This window comes from Cladophialophora carrionii (genome assembly GCF_000365165.1).
Source record: "Cladophialophora carrionii CBS 160.54 unplaced genomic scaffold supercont1.2, whole genome shotgun sequence".
NCBI classification, from domain to species: Eukaryota; Fungi; Ascomycota; class Eurotiomycetes; order Chaetothyriales; family Herpotrichiellaceae; genus Cladophialophora; species Cladophialophora carrionii.
In genome coordinates, this window is record NW_008481827.1 from 2,126,579 (window position 1) to 2,148,752 (window position 22,174).

General features: G+C 52.8%; 11 protein-coding genes across 11 annotated transcripts; 5 read left to right on the forward strand and 6 right to left on the reverse strand.

Annotated features, from left to right (window-relative positions):
* Window positions 1–501: 501 nt before the first annotated feature.
* Window positions 502–651, reverse strand: G647_02840 (uncharacterized protein; the record flags this gene model as incomplete). The annotated part of the gene is made up of 1 exon (XM_008727186.1): window positions 502–651. The coding sequence occupies one exon, from the start codon at window positions 649–651 to the stop codon at window positions 502–504; it is 150 nt and encodes a 49-aa protein (XP_008725408.1).
* Window positions 652–854: 203 nt separating this feature from the next.
* G647_02841 (uncharacterized protein) lies at window positions 855–1,679 on the forward strand (the record flags this gene model as incomplete). The annotated part of the gene is made up of 6 exons (XM_008727187.1): window positions 855–897; window positions 948–1,004; window positions 1,059–1,081; window positions 1,131–1,345; window positions 1,393–1,528; window positions 1,575–1,679. 6 exons carry the CDS (start codon window positions 855–857, stop codon window positions 1,677–1,679), a joined length of 579 nt encoding a protein of 192 aa, XP_008725409.1.
* Window positions 1,680–1,965: 286 nt separating this feature from the next.
* Window positions 1,966–2,664, forward strand: G647_02842 (uncharacterized protein; the record flags this gene model as incomplete). The annotated part of the gene is made up of 6 exons (XM_008727188.1): window positions 1,966–2,105; window positions 2,152–2,205; window positions 2,256–2,312; window positions 2,365–2,378; window positions 2,427–2,507; window positions 2,594–2,664. The coding sequence occupies 6 exons, from the start codon at window positions 1,966–1,968 to the stop codon at window positions 2,662–2,664; spliced, it is 417 nt and encodes a 138-aa protein (XP_008725410.1).
* A 514-nt stretch (window positions 2,665–3,178) lies between these two features.
* G647_02843 (uncharacterized protein) lies at window positions 3,179–4,075 on the reverse strand (the record flags this gene model as incomplete). The annotated part of the gene is made up of 1 exon (XM_008727189.1): window positions 3,179–4,075. The coding sequence occupies one exon, from the start codon at window positions 4,073–4,075 to the stop codon at window positions 3,179–3,181; it is 897 nt and encodes a 298-aa protein (XP_008725411.1).
* Window positions 4,076–4,638: 563 nt separating this feature from the next.
* Window positions 4,639–6,525, reverse strand: G647_02844 (uncharacterized protein; the record flags this gene model as incomplete). The annotated part of the gene is made up of 2 exons (XM_008727190.1): window positions 4,639–6,074; window positions 6,123–6,525. The coding sequence occupies 2 exons, from the start codon at window positions 6,523–6,525 to the stop codon at window positions 4,639–4,641; spliced, it is 1,839 nt and encodes a 612-aa protein (XP_008725412.1).
* A 1,439-nt stretch (window positions 6,526–7,964) lies between these two features.
* On the reverse strand, window positions 7,965–10,055 carry G647_02845 (uncharacterized protein; the record flags this gene model as incomplete). The annotated part of the gene is made up of 1 exon (XM_008727191.1): window positions 7,965–10,055. One exon carries the CDS (start codon window positions 10,053–10,055, stop codon window positions 7,965–7,967), a length of 2,091 nt encoding a protein of 696 aa, XP_008725413.1.
* A 1,129-nt stretch (window positions 10,056–11,184) lies between these two features.
* On the reverse strand, window positions 11,185–11,971 carry G647_02846 (uncharacterized protein; the record flags this gene model as incomplete). The annotated part of the gene is made up of 2 exons (XM_008727192.1): window positions 11,185–11,592; window positions 11,639–11,971. The coding sequence occupies 2 exons, from the start codon at window positions 11,969–11,971 to the stop codon at window positions 11,185–11,187; spliced, it is 741 nt and encodes a 246-aa protein (XP_008725414.1).
* Window positions 11,972–14,855: 2,884 nt separating this feature from the next.
* On the forward strand, window positions 14,856–15,172 carry G647_02847 (uncharacterized protein; the record flags this gene model as incomplete). The annotated part of the gene is made up of 3 exons (XM_008727193.1): window positions 14,856–14,877; window positions 14,931–15,020; window positions 15,078–15,172. 3 exons carry the CDS (start codon window positions 14,856–14,858, stop codon window positions 15,170–15,172), a joined length of 207 nt encoding a protein of 68 aa, XP_008725415.1.
* A 634-nt stretch (window positions 15,173–15,806) lies between these two features.
* G647_02848 (uncharacterized protein) lies at window positions 15,807–17,171 on the forward strand (the record flags this gene model as incomplete). The annotated part of the gene is made up of 3 exons (XM_008727194.1): window positions 15,807–15,892; window positions 15,952–16,195; window positions 16,278–17,171. The coding sequence occupies 3 exons, from the start codon at window positions 15,807–15,809 to the stop codon at window positions 17,169–17,171; spliced, it is 1,224 nt and encodes a 407-aa protein (XP_008725416.1).
* An 815-nt stretch (window positions 17,172–17,986) lies between these two features.
* On the reverse strand, window positions 17,987–18,719 carry G647_02849 (uncharacterized protein; the record flags this gene model as incomplete). The annotated part of the gene is made up of 2 exons (XM_008727195.1): window positions 17,987–18,558; window positions 18,653–18,719. 2 exons carry the CDS (start codon window positions 18,717–18,719, stop codon window positions 17,987–17,989), a joined length of 639 nt encoding a protein of 212 aa, XP_008725417.1.
* A 2,703-nt stretch (window positions 18,720–21,422) lies between these two features.
* On the forward strand, window positions 21,423–22,118 carry G647_02850 (uncharacterized protein; the record flags this gene model as incomplete). Its single annotated transcript, XM_008727196.1, has 2 exons — window positions 21,423–21,465; window positions 21,586–22,118. The coding sequence occupies 2 exons, from the start codon at window positions 21,423–21,425 to the stop codon at window positions 22,116–22,118; spliced, it is 576 nt and encodes a 191-aa protein (XP_008725418.1).
* Window positions 22,119–22,174: the final 56 nt, after the last annotated feature.

Genomic DNA, 22,174 nt, shown 5'->3' on the forward strand with positions numbered 1-22,174 from the left:
TCCCGTCTGCACAAGCTGATACATGCAAGACTACTCCACCAGAAGCTGCCGGCTTTTCTGGGCTGTTGTCCTGCGATTTGTCGTCCCTTGCGGGGTGCAGGGTTTAGTATTGCCTGAAGGAATCGTCGATTTGAGGGGTAAGGAGCAGGCAATGCAAGGTACTAAAGATGGTTGAGTGAGTAGAACGCAGAGCCTACCTTGCCGGTAACCTTCAGCTTTACCAGTCGTACCTAAAACACAAGAGTCCCTAAACCACCGTATCCGCGTCGTCAAATACTGCTATCTCATCCCAAGATGGCGACGGTAGCGAGTCAAATCGTGAGCAGCCTCACGGGCTCGAGTCCAGAAGTGTATGATCTAGTCGTTGTCGGCAGCGGGTTTGCCGTAGGTCGACCTGGAGTGCTGCTACAAGGCGAAGCTGAGCTGTCCTGTAGGGTTCCATGACCACGTTGAATTTCCTCGAAGAGTGCAAAAAGTTGGGCAAACGAGGTACGGTGGCGCTTATCGAGGCTGGCAAGGAGGGCGAACGATGTGGTGCAAGCAGGTATGTTTCGTCACCAAGCATGAGAATCTGGGCTGAACCCTTCCAGATGGACAATGGCGTATCTGCGACTGGACAAAGGTGTGTATCGAGCGATGTAGGGGTGACATATGAAGCTAAAAGCCCTAGACAACAACTTCGATCCCGGCTGGAAGCATGAAATGAAGGTAGGCAGAAACGCTTTCAGCAAATTCACTAGTACTGGCTGACGGTCTGCAGCGTGTTAGGTCGGTCAAGTTCACCTCCTGAGGCTGAGCGTTGCTGACAAGCCAAACCAAGCGAGGGACTCGCTGATCTGGAGTACTGTGCAAAAATGGAGAAGGAAGTGCCAATAACAGCCCAGTATCTCCTCGACCGTAAGCCTGTCGGATGATCGAGGTTCGAGCCGCATTGCTGATCATCACAGATGGCGTGAAGCTCAACCATCATGATGAAAAGAACGTCTTTCTCGAATTCGACACCAGTGAGTGATCTGAGCTTCACCATGGTGAGCTCGCTGATACTGACCAAAGCCTAGATCAACATTTCGTGTTTCCAGAGGTCTTTCATACCCCTTGAAGTCCCGGACTCGATCTGATAGTTGAAGTAGGGTGGCGGACACGCAATCATCAACGCTCTATTCGACAGTATCCGAAAATTCGACAACGTGAAAATCGTATGGGAGACGCATGCAGAGCATTTGCTCACCGCCGAGGATGGCACAGTCACCGGCGTCCAGGTGCGGAAGGCCGACGGCCATATGACCAAGATCCACGGCAAGAAAGTCATGTTGGCTTGCGGCGGTTTCGAGGGCAATCGCGAAATGTAAGCTTCCTAGGAGACGCGTCAACGCACATCATGACCGGGAACAGGCTAGGCAAATATGTCGGACCCCGGACCGAACACCTTGAGCTCATCGCGCCCGGTCTCAAGTATAACACCGGATTTGGATTGAGGATGGGTCTGGAGGTCGGCGCTGCCACTGCGGGGTCGATGAGCGGCATGCATGTGAGTGGCTTGGAACCCTAACTTCGCCAAGCTGACGATATACCAGTGTGAGCTCGTCGATATCAGAGCCAAGAAGCCTGATGCTGTGATCTGGGGCCATAACTATGGGATTGTTGTTAACGAGTTCGGCACACCTTCATGTTCTTGGTGACGTTTCTGACGACATCCAGGCACTGCAAACGGTTCTATGACGAGGGCAAGCGACAGTGCGTAATGAGTGGACCAGAAACGGACCTTTGCTAACACGCGTAGCCTCTTTGCGACCTTCGAGATGATAGCACTCGAGACCTGGCGAGGTGAGTCGCTACGAGCCATGGACATTCAATGTGACTGACGCGGAGTAGACCAGAACCAGAAATCTTACTTGTGGGGCAGAACAAGTTCTTGATCATTGGCGTCCGTTCTGACCGTTTCGCAGCGTCACCGACAAACCGATCATGGACCGATTCAGACCAGGTTGGGTGTACGACACCACCGACCAAGAACCGGAGCAGAGCGATACTATCGAAGGATTAGCCGAAAAGCTGGGCCTCGATCCCAAAGAGCTGAAGAAAACGGTTGATGAATACAATGCGGCGTGAGTTCCCGTCTGCAGTATCCTGGATGCTGCTAACCGAAGTCAGCATCAACGACAACGAGTTCGACTTGATGAAACTCGACGGCAAGAGGACTCATGGGTATGCACCTAAACAATGATCTGCTGTGCACAAGCTGATGCTCCTGGAAGTCTCTCGCCTGATAAGACGAATTGGGCCAATCCAATCAACAAGCCGCCATACTATGGGTAAGTCGTCCTGGGAGCCGACGAAAGCGGAGACTGAGACTATGATGACCAGGTATCCAATGAAAGGTATTCCTATTGGAGACGGCCGCTCGAGCTGGTACTAATTGCCTCCAGCACAACTCACTTTCACATATGGCGGGTTGAAGTGTGACCTTGACTCCAGGGTGCTTTCCACAACAGGGGTTCCGATTCCAGGTAAGAATAACGGGTGTTTCTCGCTTCCGGAAAGCTGCAATGGCTAGCAGAGTGTGCGTATGGTCTGTCTTACTGACACCGAACAGGGCTGTACTGTGCTGGGGAGCTGAGTGGCTTGTTCTACAACGAGGTAAGCAGATCGTCCCGTTTCCTGTAGCTCGGGTATGTGCTAATTCTGCGAAGTGTAAGTTCATGGCTTGGACGTCAACACCAATAACTCAGAGAGACTGGACACTGCTGGCTTCTTGCCATACTCGCTGATCTCGAACATTCCTCGTGCGCAGGAGCTGATATATCCTGTAGATCCGCCTGCAACGAGTGTCCTGCGCTCTTTGACATTTGGTCGTATCGCAGGCCTTGACGCCGCCCGGGCTCTCTGAAGAGCATGCCAAAAAAAAAAAACACGCTGGTGTAACACCGACGACACCTCAGACAGTGAAGTGGACATGGAAATGGGCAACGTGAGAGGAGCCGGTGATTTGCTGGATGCTGGTTAGCGAAACGGTAGTGATAACTCGAGACAGCGGCGAAATTGAGAGGTACACCAAAACGCGTGACGCTTGACAACGTGACACTAGACTTTCCCCTTCTTGCTCTAGCGGCTCTATCTGCCAAGCTCTTCTCTCCTGCTGCCTCCTAGCTGTGAACCCAGACATACGTCTACTCCGTATTCAATATCTCCGGCCGCTGGAGCTTCCTAGCAACGGATGTGAACTGCTCCCTCCAACCTCCAGGAGCTCCTTAGCCTGAGCGGTTCTTGCCCAGCCGGCATCAGGTGCTTGGTCGTCAAGAGCCCTGTAGGATACACCACCATGACGTTCTGCCACAAATAGTCTCTGATATGCCGGATTCATCGGATCCTCAAGCGAGCGGCCTTTCCTGACCGCTATCATGATCGTCGCGACGAGCGACCCCAGCAAGATGAGGCTAAGACCAGCAATGATGCCGAGTTGCATTCCGCCGCTGAGTCCTGTCCACACCGGAGGTCGTATCTGTCGAGTTCTCACCGGTTGCCTCATGTTCCTGACCAAGGTGAAGTTTCCACCGGTTATCACTGTGGTCATCGCTCCCAGAGCAGTGCTCGTAGGATATGGGTCATCAAGCAGGTCCCCAGCTTTGTATGGTCCCAGAGCAAACCAACAACGTGTGGGATATGTGATTGAGCCATTCAGTGCAACGCCGAGATTCTCAAACTTGTGACTGCCGTTTCCGGCGCCTAGACCTGCATTAGATATGGGTTCAGAGGTCGCGAAAGAGAGAAATTGAAACGCACAATTAGAGCAAAATAGATTGTCATTAATAAGGTGGACGAATTCGCCCGACCGGTCCGCATTGTTCTGACTCGGCCAACAATTGAGCGAGAGATTCACCCCCTGTGCCCATGGTGAGGTATACGTGACGATGATGGCGTCTATGTAGTTGTAGGTTTGATTCTTTGCCGGAGGGAAGACGATGCATGGGATGGAAGGGTCATCAGGACATTGGTCCGCCGTCAAAAGTTGTCCGGCGTTGGCGCCAACCAAGAACTGGAGGAAGAGCGCTGCCAGATACGCCGTGAGGCTTGCCATCGTGTGGTAGATCAGTAGAAGAATTGCAAGGGGCAGCTGATCCCAAGATGTACTTGACTGGCCCAGTTGTGTGCGACACAGAACGCTGCCGACTGCAGACTCGTTCCACGACACGAACGCATGGGAGGGCAAATTAGGCGCAAGAGAATGCCAATCGTGCCATATGGAGCGCTCGAGGTTGTGGTCCAGGCCCCCAAGCGCTGACCACAACGCTCGTGTCCGCATATGTTGTGCTAGCGCTTGGAGTGGTATTGTCTCGGAAGATCGCAGAACGTTGGTATATTTCCCCGGTGCTTGTCACGACCGCCTGCCGCACGGCGACCACCAGCAGCTGCGTACCAGAGAAAAGCCATCCATCGTGCGGATGACCTCGGTTGTATTGTCATGCACAGACAGAAGTATCCGTATCGACCAGCATCAGCTAGCTGCTGCTGCTCCAATCGTATTCATTAGCGGTGACTGTCAAGCAGCGGCCAAAAGTCAATCGACCAGCTGCCAAGTAATTTAGCCAGCTGCCAAGATCATTCAATCAGCTGCCAAGGTCGAACCCGATCTCCCCCCAGCTATGGTTTTGGTCTAGTTATGAAAGGATGCTTGAGCGCATCGTTGGGCGTGATGCGCTTCTCTGGCCGCAAATCCAAACACTTGTCCAAAAGGTCCACAAACAGATCAAGCTCCTTTCGCTCCTGGTCGTTGATCTTCTTGTCTTTGGGCATCAGCCGCGACCTCAGATCTCTCACCGGTTTGGCCTTGATATCAACTATTTTCACCACCGTCCGACCAGTGACTTTGTCCGTCTCTTGGGCTCGGAAATTGAGCAGGTCGTCGAAGTACTCATAGGTCAAGGAACCTCGTCTCAGAAGTTTGTGGGGAAATTTACCACGGCACTCCATGATCGCTCGCAACATGCCATTGTTGTTGCGTCCCGTGAATAGTATTTTCCCCGTGTAGAGTTCGAAGAGTGTGCACCCAACGGACCACATGTCGATTCCGTAGTCATATGGAATACCGAGAATGACTTCAGGGGCTCGGTAGAAGCGGGATACCAGGTATGGGGCCGTAGCGTTCTCGCTGATGGGAGACGCAGAGCCCAGATCACAAATCTTGAGCGTGCTCCTTGCTTCATTGACGAGGATGTTGTCTGGCTTCAGATCAGCATGGATGTACTGACACCTCTTCAACAAGCTCAGGCCCAAGAAGAGCTGTTGGGAGTACGCCCGGATCGCTTTGATGTTAATGCCCACATCTCTCCCAAATTTCTTGAGTACTTCTCTGAGGTTCATGGAGAGATTTTCAAATACCATGCACAAATGGCCTTTGTGATCGAAAGAGCGTTGAAGACGGATGAGGTGCTTCTTGTCCTCTGGGTCATTTGCCGCGATATCCTTGAGGATGTCGATTTCTTTGAGGCCTGCTTTTCGCATGGTCTCGTTGTTCCGGACGATCTTGATCGCCACAGACTTGCCCGTTCGTCTATCTGTAGCTCGAACAACGGATGAGAACATGCCTCTTCCAAGGTTCTGAGTGACATGGTACCGGTCCTCGATCAGCTCACCAAGGATCGTGATGTAGTATCCTTCTGGGTCATCCCAGTTATCCATGAGCCTGGCATCAAGAGCCTGTGCAGTCTGGGCCTCAGCTTTTGGCTTCATGGGAGCTTCGGCAAACATGTCGTCCTCGTCCTCGTCTTCTGCGAACATGTCCAACTCACCAGGCGATTTGGAGGGTGGAGGTGTAGACTTGTTAGCGTCCCCAGCCACTTGTTGTTGCGACTGCTCAAGAGATTTCTCGTCTTCCTTAAAGAGACGCTTATCATGTCGGGCTCGTTCCTCATTCATGTCCACTGTGGGGTCATAGTCAGCGGCAGATGGTCCATCCTCAGCCGGCGATGCTGTATCGGCGTTAGCCAGGTCGTCTTCCCCTTCAAACTTGATTTCCGCTGGAGACTGGGGTGCTGACGGGTCTCTGGGTGTTCGAGGGGAGGAAGCGGTAGGAGATTCTAGTAACATTAGTTCTGTACTTTGCCGGCAAAACTTGACAAACATACCAGATCTGCGTGGCGTTGTTGTATAGCTCTCCGGACCAGGGCTTCCAGAAACGGAATCAGCGCCAAGGTGAAGAGCTTGAACCAGCAGCGGGGGGGCTTGACCGCGATACTTGTTCTTGATGGCTTCTCTACGCTTTCGTCTCTCTTCAATCAGAGCAGCCTCGTCGAGTGGCTGGGGTTCTTCAGGCTTGTCTGGATCCGCTTGCCGTGACAGGTCACTAGATCTGTCAAATCCGACTCTAGAACCTTCTCCCGCCATGGCGTTGCTTGACATTGATACAGAATCAAGGTCTGAATGATCCAGTCTGCCATCCTGTGAAGTTTGTGGGTTTGAACCTGCAACAGGATTGCTCAGACTCTTGTTCTCACCATTTCTTCGGTTGGAGCGATCTGCTGCCCTCATCGTGTCATCTTTGGCATCATCTCTTTGTCGTGAGTGCCTGTACGGGGAGCGACTCCTGCTTCGACTTCGCGAATACGTTCGGGATCGCTTTGCACGTCTTTCCTCGAGTGGGTCGTGCCGGTGAGGGCTACGCAGGTCGTCTTCGTATCTCACCGCAAAAGTGCGCGCGTCATGGTGTGATCTGTTCCTCGAATGCTCATGATCTCGCGGACGCTTCTCGCCCCTGGGAGCTCGGTATGGGGATCTCGAGCGCGATCGGCGCGATCTAGATGCGCTGTACGGGATAGAAGATGGTCTGGTATGACGGTCAACTTTGCTGTTATTGCGGAAAGATGGTACGGTCTTTGCCTTCGCTTCCGAGTCTGAGCTGAGGAGTTCACCCTCAGACCGGCTCGATGATCTCGAAGCCATGGGAAAGAGGTAGGTTTGCAGGCCGAAACTGAGACCTAGCCTTCGGTTGAGATAGAAGTGTTAGCCAGCAGGTTCTTGAACTGAAAATTTTGTAGTTGTAGAGCCCGACCGGTCGTCCCGTCAAATCCTCCCAATCTGTCAAACGAACTTCGACTGTACTCAGGACATTCACCTGCCGGATGATGGAGTGCACGGTGACAAGTGATGTAAGAGATGGAGATAGAGATCCAGGTGGGAGTACCAGCAAGCGCAGTGAGCGTTCAATGGAAGGCCTGCCAAGGCAGTACTCTTTCGGATAAATGTCCCGCCGTCCCTTTGATTAAATCGAGTCTAACCCATTTGGTCGACTTTCACTTCCAGCTCACATACATTTCAATCTCGTCGTGCTTCGTTCTGCATAGATCATGACGGGACAGTATTCCTGGTTGTTGTCGGATGCTTTGATCAATTGACAATAAACCAGCAAGTTCTTACACAACGCTTTCCTCGTCAACAATCAACAGCACAATCTCTTCTAAACGGCCTAGAGTTGGTCTTCAGTATCTCTGAGCTTGGAGTCTTTGGGTCAGGGAAGTACAGCATCTTCACACGGTGCGTGTATGAGTGGATGAACAATTCATACAGTCATTCAGTCAGTCGCCACGAGTGTGTATCGAGCACTGGGTTGTCACCGAAGCGGGCACCAAACGATGGGCGCCCGACTTAGGCAGGCTTGCTGCAGAAGGTCCCACTATTACATCCTGCACGCCTCGACTCGTAGGTTTGTCGACATGTCGGTGTTGCCGTGCGTCGGGCGGCCGTCTATATCAGCCAAACCTCGATTTCCGTTCTCTGACCGAGGACGATGCACGTTGGGATATCGCTTGAATACTATTTATGTGTAGAAGGAGGAATCTCGACGACGCGCAGACAACGTGTTTCTTCAGTCGAAAACGGACGGTCAGGGAAACGCGCAACGGAACAGAAAGGCAGAGGCTATTGTCGCCGCGGCTTCAAAGTTGTTGATTCAGCCTGTGATAGATGGTATATCATGCGTATGTCCTTCTCTTACTCAACTTCTGCACGGGGTGCGTCCCATCGAGCACTGCTATCGCAATATAGCCAACATCATCCTCGGGACGGATGTCACCCAGGCGGACCGTCATATTCCGCAGCCGCCTCGACTGCTCCGTAGCGTCCTCCATCGATGACTTGTGGGGGATGTTTGCGAATCGACTATACCTCAACAGGGGACTGAACCTGTCCAGCACATCGGGCCCACGTCGCAAAGCAGTTAGAACTACCGTCGCGAGGCCAATAACGAACAATACCAGGGAACAGACCAGCAGGATTGCAAGCCATTTGTAATCGCACTTGATGACTCGCTGGCTGGTGGTGATTGTGCCGAGCGTGCTATCCGTATTGTACTGTTGCGTGGTTCCAAAGTCACTGAATTCCAGGCTGAAGTTGCCTGAGACTGGCGCAGGCGCGATACTATCGATCCAGTAAGTGTTGAACAGTTGCGTGAACCGTTGGGAGATCAGCTCATCTCCCAGCTTCCACAGCTTGGTGGTCGCAGTCTGCAACACCGTGTTTGCCGGATCAGCAAGGTATGCTTCGACCACACTCGGAGGACAGAATGTAGTGTCACACCCCACGGTTGGGTTCGTCGCATTGGTCAAGTCGGCGAGGAATGACATGTACATTGTGCCCTGTTGGCCGAGGCCATTGATCGGTGTGTAATGGGCTTCGTCGAGGCTGGTCACTCCAGGCCCTTCAGTGTGGTTGGCGGGATTGTTGGACGGCCGAACAGCGACGCTCTCGCAGGTCTGGCCGTTGCATTTGATCTGGACTTCCACGTAGCGCATCGTGACTGTGCAATTTGCGATGGTAAGGATCTTGTCGGTGGAAACGGTTGAACCACCGTCAAGGAGATCGAGAGACAGGAAGCTGAAGTTGTATTGTGTAAAAGGACTGCCGGTGCCCATGGTGAAGGCATAATTCGCACCACTCCACAATGATTGATTCATAAGGCCTTGCCTGTATCCATCAGACCAGTCGTGACCGGACACATTGCACGTCGTGACCATGTACCCGGTTTCCAGATTGAATGTTGACACACCAGCGGACGGGACACCGTGGATCGGAAGCCCAGTAAGGGAACTCCACTGATAGTCGCCATTGTCAGGAACCGACCTCCAGCCTCGCGAGCTGTCCGACGTCGCCGGGGGCAGGCTTTCATAAAGGGGCACTTTGACGTTTCCGTACTGATCCTGGGCGAGCGATTTGGCCTTGGCCGACCCTATGAGCGCAGAGGTGAAGATAGCGTTGATTGGGACAAGTGGCTCGGCTGATGCTGAATTGACGCCTGCATTGGTGAAAGGTGATACATAAGCCAGATACGTGAAGTTATTGGTGGTGTTTGTGAAGGCATCCTTGGTAGATATTGCTCGGAGCCCGGCTTGGCCACCTAACGGTGAGAGCGCCCAAAGGACGAAGAGAAGGGGCGTCAGCAAATTGACAGTCTTCAGGATGAGTGGCGCTGTGACGGTGCTCAAGACCGTACGGCTCTGAAGAAGATATTCCAGCGACAGTACAGAAGTACCATTTTCCAGCTTGATGGCTGCGACCGCCTTCAGAAACTTCCCAATAACACCAGCAAACAGGATTGGAAAGATGGTTGGATTCTGGGTCTCCTCGTTAGCATTGTAGCACTTGAAGCGGGCCGCACCAATGACAAGTCTAGAACAGGCGGTCAAGGACGAGGATAATGAGCTGTTCCTGATATGTGCACCTGCCGGAATAGATGACCAAGGTAAAGAGAGAAATAGCAAAGCCACACTCACATATTTGGCAGCATCCAGCAACTCTTGGTTACCCGAGCGGTCGAGAGGTTCGTCGCGCCTGGAGTAGACTAGCGCAGCGAAGACGATGAAGTAGCCGCAAATTATCGCCACGAGGAGGTCCAGGATGCTCTCACCAAGAGCACTCAGGGACGAGAGTTGTCGAGCTCTTCGGGTGTATTTAGGGCCTTGAGATGACGACGTGCCTCGATCGGAGCTCAGGTTCGACAGTGAACCATCCTCGGGTCGTGCTTCCATGAGAAAAGCAGGTTTGCCTTCTTGGTCTGCACGCGCCATTGTCTCTGAGGGGGAGGGTGAGGTGGTACCTCAGCGAAGGCGACATATTCAGTACACATATATAGCTCCTTCATTAGGCAGGCAGCCACTGGAAGTCTGACGGGTGTCGAAACGTTGTGTGCTGCTTGATGCGAGTTTCAGACCCACACTGGGCGCAAGCTGGCATAACGTGTAATGTGTAACTCGTAGCCTTGACTAGCACAGCAGGGGTGTATACAATGGTATCCCTTAGGCTCGCTATCTAGAGAGGCGGCTCGAGTCTGTGGGTTAGACCGCCCCAACAGTTACTGAATACAAGCTGAGGGGGCCATATCCACTGCGAGGCCGCTCGACCACCTTGAGCTCGAGCCTGAAGCATCTGATTCGTTAGCTCGGAAAGCGAGATTGGTCGTTATTGGCAGGGCTGAGCCGTGTTTCAAGATTGCCAGCGTCTCGGAGCTAGGTTGGGCGGCCTGAAAGGCAAAGAATGTCGCTTTCTATTGCCCTTTCTCGAGATGTTGTTTGGCGAAGTGAATTGGCGGGACACACTCGAAGCTTTTCGAAGAGCAATCTAACGATTCCTTGGAGGAATAACAGTCCGATGTCTGTGTTGTCTGCGATTGCCGCTGATGCAAAGCTTTTGAGGCGCAACTCTAACTGAAGACAAGACATGGCCGGCCCGCACCTCCTGCAGAGGCAGACGAAAGGGCCTGGGTCTAGAAGCAGAAGATAGCCAACCCTATCTTGGATAGGGTGTCTACGTAGGAGCAGTTACCCAGCACCATGGCCACCCAGGCATGGCATAAATAGTCCAAGTCGGCTCTGGCTTGCAGTATACCACACAAAGGATCCGCATCGGAAGAAGCATCTTCAACGTGGTGGCAACCCCTGGTGCAGACTTCTCATACAATCATCTCCGGCTTCTCAAATACCAGCATTGCGCACCACAATTCTTCTGGCGTCTCACAGCCCATCTCTTCGTTACCTCTCCCTCCATCCATTCTCAAGACTTCTTCACGACTATCATTCACCAGCAGACGGCATATGACGTGATGCATTTGGTGGTTGTTCATGGTTCAGTCTTGGTTTTATTCACGTTGATCGAGCAGAGCCTTCAAGTCGTTCTATCGAAGCACCTCTCTCGCGTAGCTCATGCAGGTAACACCCTCTTACTCTCCACGCCAACTGCCTTCAGAAACCCATCCATATCCCCGCAGTCCTCCACAAAGCTCCAGTTATCCTTGTCTTGCTGATACAGCTCCCACAGTTGTTCCGCGATATGCTTGGCGTTCCTCACCTCCTCTTCGTCACTGACCACACCGTTGATATCAATCCTACCTACATGCACTCCCTTCGGCCCGGCCACCTTTGCTAAGCTAGCCAAGAAGTTGTTCTGCGCCGCCTTCATCATGCTCAGCGACAATATGAACGGTACGGGATCATAGGAGACCCCCGAGCTGGTGAGGAAAAATGATGCGTGTGTGTCTGGCTCCTCAGCTACGTCTTCGAGCAACGGCAATGCCCATGAAGCAGCAACATATTGGCCAATATTCATCAACTTGGCCCTCGTTAACGTCTGTCCAGCTCTCGAAATCGCGGCTCACCTTGAAATCTCCAATGATATCCTCCTCACTCGTCTCCCCAATAACGGTTTGCGCGATCCTTGCGGCATTGAAAACCACCACTTCCGGCTTTCCCATATGCTGCTCGACCTCGCCCAAAGTCTTCTTCAGAAGAACATGATCACTGACGTCGACAGGAAACGACATAACCTTGACTTTGCCTTGGCCTGCCGCACCGACCTTTTGAGCGTCTTCTGCAAGGCGAGCTGCGTTGCGGGAGAGGAGGGCGATATCGAAGCCTTTGGAGGCGAAAAGCGTGGCGGTCGAGAGGCCAATGCCGGGACCGGTGCCGACTAAGACAAGGAGCTTGGTCATGTTGTTTGTGTAACAGAGTATAGACTGTAAGAATGTGGAAGGCTGGATTGTAAAGAACTGGAAGGTTGTTCGGGTTGAAGGGCACAATCACGGCCACAAGCTGTTTCATTGTGAGCTTTTATGTCCACTGCACCTACCTGTCGCCAGCTATGCCGTCAAGCTACGCGCCGTCATTGTAATCGATAGCTATGCCGAGCAACGCGCCGTCGTTGTAATCGATAACTATCAGGCTTGCCTGAACGCATGTAACCTGCTGAGCGCCATCCTGTGGGAAAAGACGCATGCCAAATAAACAGGAGCTTTGAATTGCTCGAATTGCCCCACCCCTGACTAATTGCTTCTGGCTCCACCAAGAATGTCATGGACAGGTACATTTCGCTCTGCCCTGCCTCCCCTCACTCTGGTCAACGGCTATGCCACACGGCACTGTATTGTTCAACGGCACGTCGTCGGACCTTTCCAGATGACCAATTTCAAATCAATGGACAGCTGAGGTCGTTGTGGCCCAAGATAGAGGGACTCCTCCACGACTAGGGTCGCAGGTAAACCCTGAATATGTCATGTCGCATATTTGAAATATTATCATATCGAAAACCCGGAGAAGAGGCACGACACTTCCCTTGAACCAACAAGACTCCTCGGAGAAAGAGACTCGAGCAAGTATGGCGGCATGCGAGAGATGAGATGCGTCGCATGCCGCTCCCACTGGATGGGCTACGTAGCGCTAATGGCTTTGTTCTACAACCTCTCGTCAGGCGTCTCTGCCTAGGTACCTAGAAAGCCTTGCCAGTGAGGCTGCCTTGTCCCCACGGTAGAATCACCCCAGTCCTAACTCATGGCCGCCCCAAAATTCAACTCATAACATCCTAACTTCGGCAGTCTTGATGTCGGTCAACAACAAGCCTGCATCGATTTTGCGCACCATCACGGCCGCTGAGGTTTCATACTCCACTTCAACGAGTTACCCCAGAAACAATACATGACGATGAGCGACCTCCACCTTGTGTCATGGCATATGTCTTACACACGAACTCACGGTTGCAGTATTTCGACATTTCATCCGAGTCCTGCTGGACAACGCAGATATAACGTACCCGGAGCCTGACGGGCGCTTCAGACTTTTGTGGAGTCAAAGAGACTTTCCCAATGCTATGGCAATGGTGAATGACCTGTCGTCAATTTCGACGACTTCTTGGAGTAGCCTGTAGCCACGTCCAATTTTGACGGCGATGAAGGGTACCGACTTGTTAGAGGCTGGATTTCGAAGTTGCATGTCACATAGCTGTATGGGTCATTTTTTTACCCTCCGGTGCAGGGCTGGACCACCAGGAGTCTGATCTCTTCATTGTCAACATCTATAACCGCACGCCTAATCTTGGCCACAGCCTCAAGCTGAATCTCCGTGGCAGGTGTCCTATTTGGGGCCCAAACGCCATATTCAAAGTATGCTTGTGACCCTGCAAAACACCTAGTCATCGTCGGGCGAAAACGACAATCGTGATCATCCTGTAGTGAACGGCAATATAGATAGCTTAAGATAACCCAGAACTGTGAGACAACGGGTTGGGTTTGGCAGGTTGCTGTCGCAGCACAGTCACACAAACGGTGATATGTGATGATTCGAGACCATATTCCGTGTGCCTGGAAGGTGGTCGTTCGGTCATGTTCACTTTCGCAAAGGTAAATCTGTCGAATGGTGCTGATGATGATGATGCTGTGGAGGCTCACGTCCGCAAACTGTGGTAATGATTTCACTCAGACCTTGCACCCATACCTACTTCCGACTTCGAAGCGCGAAAGTTTCAGAAGTGGAAGCGGTTCCCGTTCGGAGGGAAGCGTTTGCTCATGTGGTTTGCTCGAGGCGGCTTTGCTTGTTCAAAGAGTGATTCTCGACGATATCTCTTGCCTCGTGCGTTTGACCAACAACCAGCCACCAGTGAGTGTGTGGGAGAGCGGCCAAACGAACAGCTCTTGGATAGGGTATATATACCCTCAGCTCAGCCGCCGGCCTGTTCATTTATCATCAACATCGGCATCCCCAACACATCAAGTAACCAGAAGCGACCTCACGAAGAATATCAAATAGGTACCACTCCTCATTTTTAGAACCGGGGCCTTTTGCTAACCCCGTCGTAGACATCCTTGTCAACCACGTTTCAAACCCACTAAATAAATACCACCCACAGACAAACATGTCTGGAACTGCACCCCGTCCGCCTCCCAACAGCCCTACCAAGCCAAGACCAAAACTCTAGGCTGGGTAACTGACCACGACCTCTCACCTCCCTCAGGAGCGCTCGAAGAGCCCACTGTGCGACTACAGTAGCCAGCTCTGCAGAAATGCACCTTAGGAGTCGCAAGTTCATCCTGAGGGACCCAGAACCTCTAAATGGGCATGGCCAATGCATGAAGATTTAGGGAGTAGCGGGATTCGTGCAAAGTCACCAGGCGACTCGGAATTGCGTGTTAGAGTATCCTTAAGCCAGCGCGGAAGGTGAGCGGATAACCCACGAGCGATTCGAAAAAGGGTTGAGTGGGTTTTCTAGACAGTCTACTCAGTAACATTGTCAATTGATTCAGTTCTGTCGAGAGAAGCTCCGGAAACTCGTCTGTCATACATTCGTAGAGCTAGGAACAATCCCCGGAGACATCGTAGAATATGTTCTCCGCTACATAAGGTGAAGAGGAACTGGCTGAAAACCAACGTAAGCTTGGCGATAGTCACGTGCTGCCCGGAAACGAAGATGTTCCCTTTGAGTAATTCTAGACTGCGGCGAATCTCGACTTCCTCTGACACCGCCAGTATTAGACCCTTGTCCCCACCTTACAGTCTCAATCCCTCCACCAAAGCAGAGTGTCCGCACGGTCGAATCAAAAAGTCATAATGGGTGGTCAAAGTCGGGAAGGTAGGCGAAAACAAACGAGTCATTAGACGTCTGTCGCTGACGTTCCCTCGCAGGCGGCAAAGTCAAGCCTCTCAAGGCACCGAAGAAGGAGAAGAGGGAAATGGATGAGGACGAGATAGCATTCAAGGCCAAGCAGCAAGCAGGTACGAACCACATTCGACTGAGATCCCTCCAATGCCGTTATTGACCGAGCGGCGCAGATGCAAAAGCTAAGAAGGAAATGGCCGAGAAGGCAAAGGGCAAGGGACCATTGAACGCCGGTCAACAAGGGATCAAGAAGAGCGGGAAGAAGTAAACGAGGTGGAGGAATAGAAAGACCTGCAAATGATTTATGACGGGGCAGCAAGGCGTATGACCGGTTGAACCAGAGCGGGACTGAAAGACTGCTTTACAGATCGGGTGATGAATACTCTTGGACACACTTTCTTGATTCGAACCTCTCGTCTAATCTCTGTTTTGTGATGGTTGAACAACTTGGCTCCGCCTGATCTTGAACACAAAAAGTTACGACCAGGCTCGAGGCTGATGCTCAGCATGGCAAGAGAGGAATTGTGGAAAGCAGAGCAGAACCGGACTGCTGGTAGGATGGCAAACTGCTCACAACAGGCCCGTTGTCGTGAGCGACCCCCCGGAGCAGCTGCATCCACAACGAAGTCGGCAAGCAGTAATTTCATTTCTGTCGCCAACAGGTCATTTTCCCTGCCGTCTGCCGTCTGTTTGTCTACAACTTGCACCAAAAGAACTTCGGGAACGTTGACGGACAGCAAACCCGTCGACGGGACACCGCCTCAGGCCGCACTTACTTCCATCCCCGTTGCTCCTGCCTGTGTTCTTGTCTTCGTTTTCGCCTCTTGCCTCTCTCCACCTTCGCAGCTCTAATTGGAATCAACTTAACAACCACCCAGATCTCAGCTTCATCTCTCGTCGTCATGGAGGGTTTCGACGACGCCGCTCCCGAGGCGCGAGAGCAACGCGAGGATCGCGGACCTCGCATTCCTCCTGCCAAACTTTCAACGTAAGCCCCTACCCCGCCATTGCCCTAGTGGTGACTCTAACTGACGCTTCGAACACCAGCATCAATGCCACTCCCGCGATCTCCATCTTCTACAAACCCGACAAGCGAAGCCCCGTCACGCTGCTTGATAGCAAGTTCCCACGCGATGCCGCCATGATCTTCTGCGACCGCATTCGTCACGATATCATGGACAACGGTAGCAAATCTTTCACCATCGTAGGCGGCGATCTGAATGGCCACAAGCTAGTTCTTGCTTGGATCAGTCAGTGCGTTGAAGAGCAGAGTATCGTCAAGTTCAAGGACGTAAGTATCTTCGCACGTTTCATCTTCTCCGTCAGGGCACTTTTTAACCTTGTCCATAACTGACTCTCCGAGCAATCGTCAGCTCGATGAATCCATTCCTGGCTTCTTCACGACCTATGCCAATGTCATCCTCTCGAGCTACTATCTCGGAATCCCTGCTCGCGACCTCTCGGACCACCTCCTCAAACGAATGACCGCCATCGCCCGCAAGCAACTCATGACCTGGGACGAAGTGGACTGGTTCTATGAGACCGCCTTTCCTTCCACTGTTCCCCAGGAGAAAGAAGCCGCCCTCCGCGGTGTCGCTGCTGCCTCCATCTTCTGGGGCTGGTGGGCCGCCAAACTGGACAGTGAGGAGACGCCTGGGGAAATGCGCGTTCTTGACGTGATGAGGCAGGAGAACAAGAAACTGGACGACGACTTGCACGCTTGGTGCGAGCGGAATGAGAAAGACGTGAGACGAAAGTGGGACGAGAAGAGCAAGGCCAAGAAGTATGGTGCTCAAACCTCAAATGGCGATGGTGACGGAGCGGGATGGGATCAACCTGCTGCTACCACGGAAGGCAATAGTGGTGGTTGGGACAATGCTGTTGCCGAAAACGGTGCTTCGGGTGGGTGGGACGTCGCTGCGCCCATTGCCATGGCCGGGCGGGACAACTCTGCGGCCGCAACTTCCTCCAAAGGTATCGGCGCCAACACCTGGGACTCGGCCGACGCGTTGAACGATAACGACGCTCCTTTTGCCCCACCAAACTCTCTCGCGAGTCCCGAATTCAGCAGTGCTAAGAACACTCATACACCTTTGCTTCCTCTGAGCGAGATCACGAATGCCACGCCCTTCGGTGAGAACGACGGCTTTGGTGGGACTACCGGTGGAGGTGGCGACTGGGCGGACGAGGTCAATGCAGAGGTAGTCGACCAAGGACAGCATTATCACAGTAATCAAGGGCATCAGCTTGGGAATAATCAGTGGTAGGGCCCTGGTAGAGGTGGGACGGACTCTACGTCTGCTCGTGCCATCCAGCCACCCGTGGCTTGAGAAGAACATGCCAGCCAGCCAGCCCTATGAGAAGTGATTGTGGACAGCGCTATGACTGTTGACTTTGGGCTATGTTGGAGGTGACCCTGGTGGTGATGGAGAGTAAATGGAGGACCGAGTCGGCGACATGCCCACAAAATGGGAACCGTCGACAAGCGTTAGACCGTATGTACTAGTGTGTATTAGCGATCACGCGGGATTCAGAGTATCTGCCTTGTACTGTAGCGATGTTGCAGAGTGGCAACAAGACGATTACCACAGTAATGCGCGATGGAACAGGCAGACTTGTCAAAGGCTTGGAGCGTACCATTTGCCATGTTCGCACCCTTTCGTGTAACGTAATGCTCTCACTTGGGAGTACTCCGTACAACTGGTGTTATGAACTTCTTAGCCACATCAGCAAACCAGCCGCCTCCTGTTTTGAGACCAATCTCATTCCAGACTTCTCCTCCTTTCCACCTCCCTCCACCTCCCCCCGCCAGGGTCACATTACAAAATTAGAGCAGCATATGATATGTATACTGTATGCTCAGGAAGAAACGCCTCATCGACAGCGTCATTTTTCCCAATACAAGTGAAATCACCACACAATCCAATACAATACAACCCCGCAGCGTTGTCGACTCTGGCAATCGCAAATCCCCAATGAAGCCTCTTCCATCCATCCCATATGACCCACGACAAACGTCCTCACAAGCGCGTATGGCGACAATGCTTCGGACGGCGCGGGAGGTCAAGCTAGAAAGCACCATTTACAACAAGCCAGCAAGCAGATCGACAAGCTCGGCAGCCAGGCTCTCCACCTCGGTCAGTGTATCAGTCACGCTCACCAGGCCGAGGAGGCTCTGCACGCTGGAGACCAAAGCCTCGGCCTCGGAGACGGCAGTCGACAGTTCGGTCTGGACGGTCGCCAGCTCGCCGGAGAGATCTACGCCCGCGGCGCTGGTGACGGCCTCGATCTCGGCGATAGTGCTGGACAGGATCGACTCGACTTCGGCGAGGGTGGAGTCCAGGTCTGCGGTCTCAACGTTCGCGAGAAGGCCGTCGATGGTGGCGCCCACGTCGTTGAGCGTGCCGACCACGGTGGGGAGCAGGTCGGTGATAGTGCCGGTAACCTCACCTAGGACGTCGTTGGCGAGGTCGGTGACGGCCGAGAGATCGACTTGGCGTTTGGCTGGGAGGGCGCTGACGGAGACGGAGATGGGGAGGGCAGGGACGTCCGCGAGGTCAGTGACGTCTGTGAGGTCTGGCAGGTCGGCGATGTCGGTGACGTCCGTGATATCCGTTAGGTCGGCGTTGAGAAGGCTTGTATCGACAGCCGGAACTGAAGATTATTAGCGGGGAACTCAGGGTAGGATGGATGTGTTGTTTCGATATATGGAAACAGGCAAGAGAAAGGGAAAATGGGAGTGACTTACTGTCAAGAGGGCGAGCCAGGCCAGAGGCTGCGAAGATGACGCCCGCGAGAATAGCTGTGCAACGCATCTTGGTGGTATGTATGGATGGTGTAGATCGGCTTGGGAACGAAGCGTTGTTGGATGAGGACTCTTTGGGAAAGAATGTAAAAGTTGATCCGACTAATGAGCGACTGAGTTAGTTGTCAGATGAAGAGAGCGACTGTTGCTGATGAGGATGGAAGAGATTCTGAGGGAGAGCCAAGGCATTTTATACACATCTCGCCGTCCTCATGAGCGTCTGGTGGAGGCATCACCTGAGCACGGACTGGAGTTCCTCGACGCTGAGATGGTCGCATCATCGACATCGTCTCGAATCAGACTCAATCTAGCAGCCACAAGGCTCCCTGTGAGTTGCAGTTTGGTGTTTCTAAGTGGTGATCTTCAAGACGGCGCCATCACCAGTAGCAATGATATGCTTGTGATAGATTTGCTCATGCAGATCAATATTTTCTTGGTTAGCTCCGCCGTTGTTTCTTTATCATTTTAATCTTCGGCGTTCCTGATCTAGATGGATCGACGAAACGGTCTCCCTTTTTGGTGGATGCGTGATCGCCACCGGTGGATCCAGTACCCCAAGCCAGGGGTACGAGGTACATGTAGAAAGCCCCGAAGGATTCGGGAACAGACCAATAGTTCGGATGATAATTTTCCGGTCCGGGGCATTCGACGGTGGAAAAGGGCTAAGGCTTATGAGGCGCGCAAGAAATCGTTCATGGGGAATTCGCCGAAATACGAGACCGTTGTGGAAGTGGCGTCCTTGGCGAACACGACGTTAATTGTGAACGGATGGAATAATTCCCACGCTGTATTGGGTGACAGCCCCCAGAACGTCTAGGACCACTCCATCAACGGTCTGGGGACAGTGGGCGGCATAGCCGGGACATACTCATATACACAGTACTGTATTCCGGACACTGCCAGTCACCCAGGACAGTGGACCAGGGTGTTGACTGCTAGGCTGCTTATTCCCGTAAACGGAGCCTTATCCCACACAGCAGTTCAGCAATGGCGTTGCGGCATTTCACACTAGCGCCTTACTGTTACATGGGTGACGGAGTGGATGGTCTGCAATCGGCTGCCAATCTCTCGTCATGTTTGGGGCGAGAGTGAACTGTTTTGTCCATCCTGAGACTGCGTCGGGTGCGCATCGGCTTGTCCGGTAGGTCGTTCTCGGGAAAACCATTTTCAGATCTTGAAAGATCGACTTCCAATCCCACAGCGTTAACGAAGACTGTACATCACTAACTGAAACCGTTGTCGCGCACTGTTAGTCCGGTTGCTATTGACCTTGGTGTGGACTCTTCTGTGGCCTCGACTTCACAGTGACGTTAATCCTTGCGTACTCCTGAAATGCTGGAGACGGGGACCGCGTTCAATAGTGGCACCCAAGTGGTAAGGACTGATTCTGGGAGAACCAGCTGTCCAATGAATGCCGACATCTCTTGACAGATCAAAGGGCCAACGGGTGCCCGCCAACCCGTGTGAAGCTCTCAGGAGGTGAAGGAAAAGGAGGCCATATCTAATGTCGCGGTAGTCTCGTCGTGGAAAGGGGGCCGGCTAAAGAATGAGAGGGCAGTCTCCGGAGTGCAATAGGACAAAGATTTCCTGGCAGGGTCAATATCACTTCTCGCGGATACCACCGTTGCACCGTTCGCCCAGCAAGAATGATCCGTCGCCAATACAAGCCATGTAAAGGCGACGGTTGGAGACGTCGAAGGCGACCAAGAGTGTTGTTGGAATACTGCTGCGATACTCGGGACCCCAGTGAAAGATTCAGACACTGCGAGAGCCATACAAAAATCATGCCGGCAGGAGCCGTAAAAGAAGAGTGGTGGACAAACTCGGTCTGAAAGGGTTTTGCTTAGGTCAAAGCTGTGCGCGGAACTGAGAATGAAATTGCAGATGACTTGTGTAAAAGATGAGTCTCGAGTGAGTGAAGTTGAAATGAGTTGTACGGTGATTCGTTCCTTCCCATATTGAACCTCTTCCGAGTGACGGCAGCCAGAGGAAAGTCTCGCACTTACCCGCAATATCGGTCGACGATGAATGAAACTACCTTGACCAACTCGCTGCTGGTTCTGATAGACTCCTCGGACTTCTGATACCAGCCTGTTACACTCATCCCACGTCTGCCACATCAGACATTATGTTTGGCCAAACTGGGCTCGAGCCGCGTCATCGTTTAGTCCGCCTTGTGCCTGTGCTTTGGCTCATCACTGTTTGCTTCTGCTTTGCTGATCTTGGTCCTCGCCAGGCATGCGGACAGGGTTATCATCTCTGCTCACCTGAGGGCGCGTCCTCGAGGGACGTTCCTGAGATCGGTCCCGGTCTGGCTAAGCTCTACCTCAATCTGATCGCCACAGTCAATCCTCAGCCTGCGCCGGCCCATTTGTTGGAAAGAGCTCAAACTTTCCACGAGAGCCCACTTGTGGGCGGACTTGACCCAGCCAGCATGTCCTGCTTCGCAAGAGGTGAACAGGACAGCGGCCTGACAAGCCACTGCTCGGACAATGGGTACTCGTGTCTCGATGCGATGGGGGGTACCTCCCTGGATATCTTGTATCACACTGGCGACGAGATCTCGGAGTGCGACAAGAACTGTAAATGCTCACAGCCTCTGCCCGAACAGCTGAAGAAGGCGAAAGTATTGCGGGGTGTAAATTCTCCAGCTCATCAGGCGAGGGAGACACCAGGCAGCCTCTGTTGTGAGTCCAGGACGCAATCCAGCATCATGCTGGGTGAACTTACCGATACAGGCGCTGAAACAACTGAGTGTATGCTTGTGCTCAGTTATGACATTCCTTTGTGCTGGGTACTGCTCTCCAATCTTCATGCCATCCCCATTGACTAACCAATTCTTGAGGACAAATTCACTACCGACTATTACCTCCAAGATGGCTCCTATGGTTCGATCATATCTGGAAACTATACCACTCCGGATGGTGGTCAAGCCAATTTGATCACAGGAAACTACCGGTTGGCAAATGGGCAGAGTGGGAATATCTACCAAGACAGCCTTGATGAGCCGAACACTGCCAGCTTGCCAATCCCAACACCGTGGACCAGTAGTGGGGTTGGTTCCGCCATACCAGCGAGCCAAGTTGGATCTCAAGCATTCACCAATACGTCGGCGACGCCATCCTTGCCCAGACTCACAACCACAGCTGTGACGAGCACGGGTGGCTCCGTGGCATCTCTTACGAACGCAGCCGCAACCAGTGCCGCGACCAGCCTCATGAGCAGTAACACAGCTCTTTCAGGTAGTCCAACCACCACGACATCAGGCACAACGCCGGCGGAGAGCACCACAGGACCCACACAGCCAGAGATCACACCTCCGATTGACAGCGTGGCAGCGAGGAGGGCATGTGGTGGAATATATGGCTTATGGTTGCTGGCCGTGGTTTCATACATGGTAATAATTTAAGATTCCAAGAGTACACTTCTCAAGCACGCCACGGCGTATGAGAGGTCCCAAGGGAG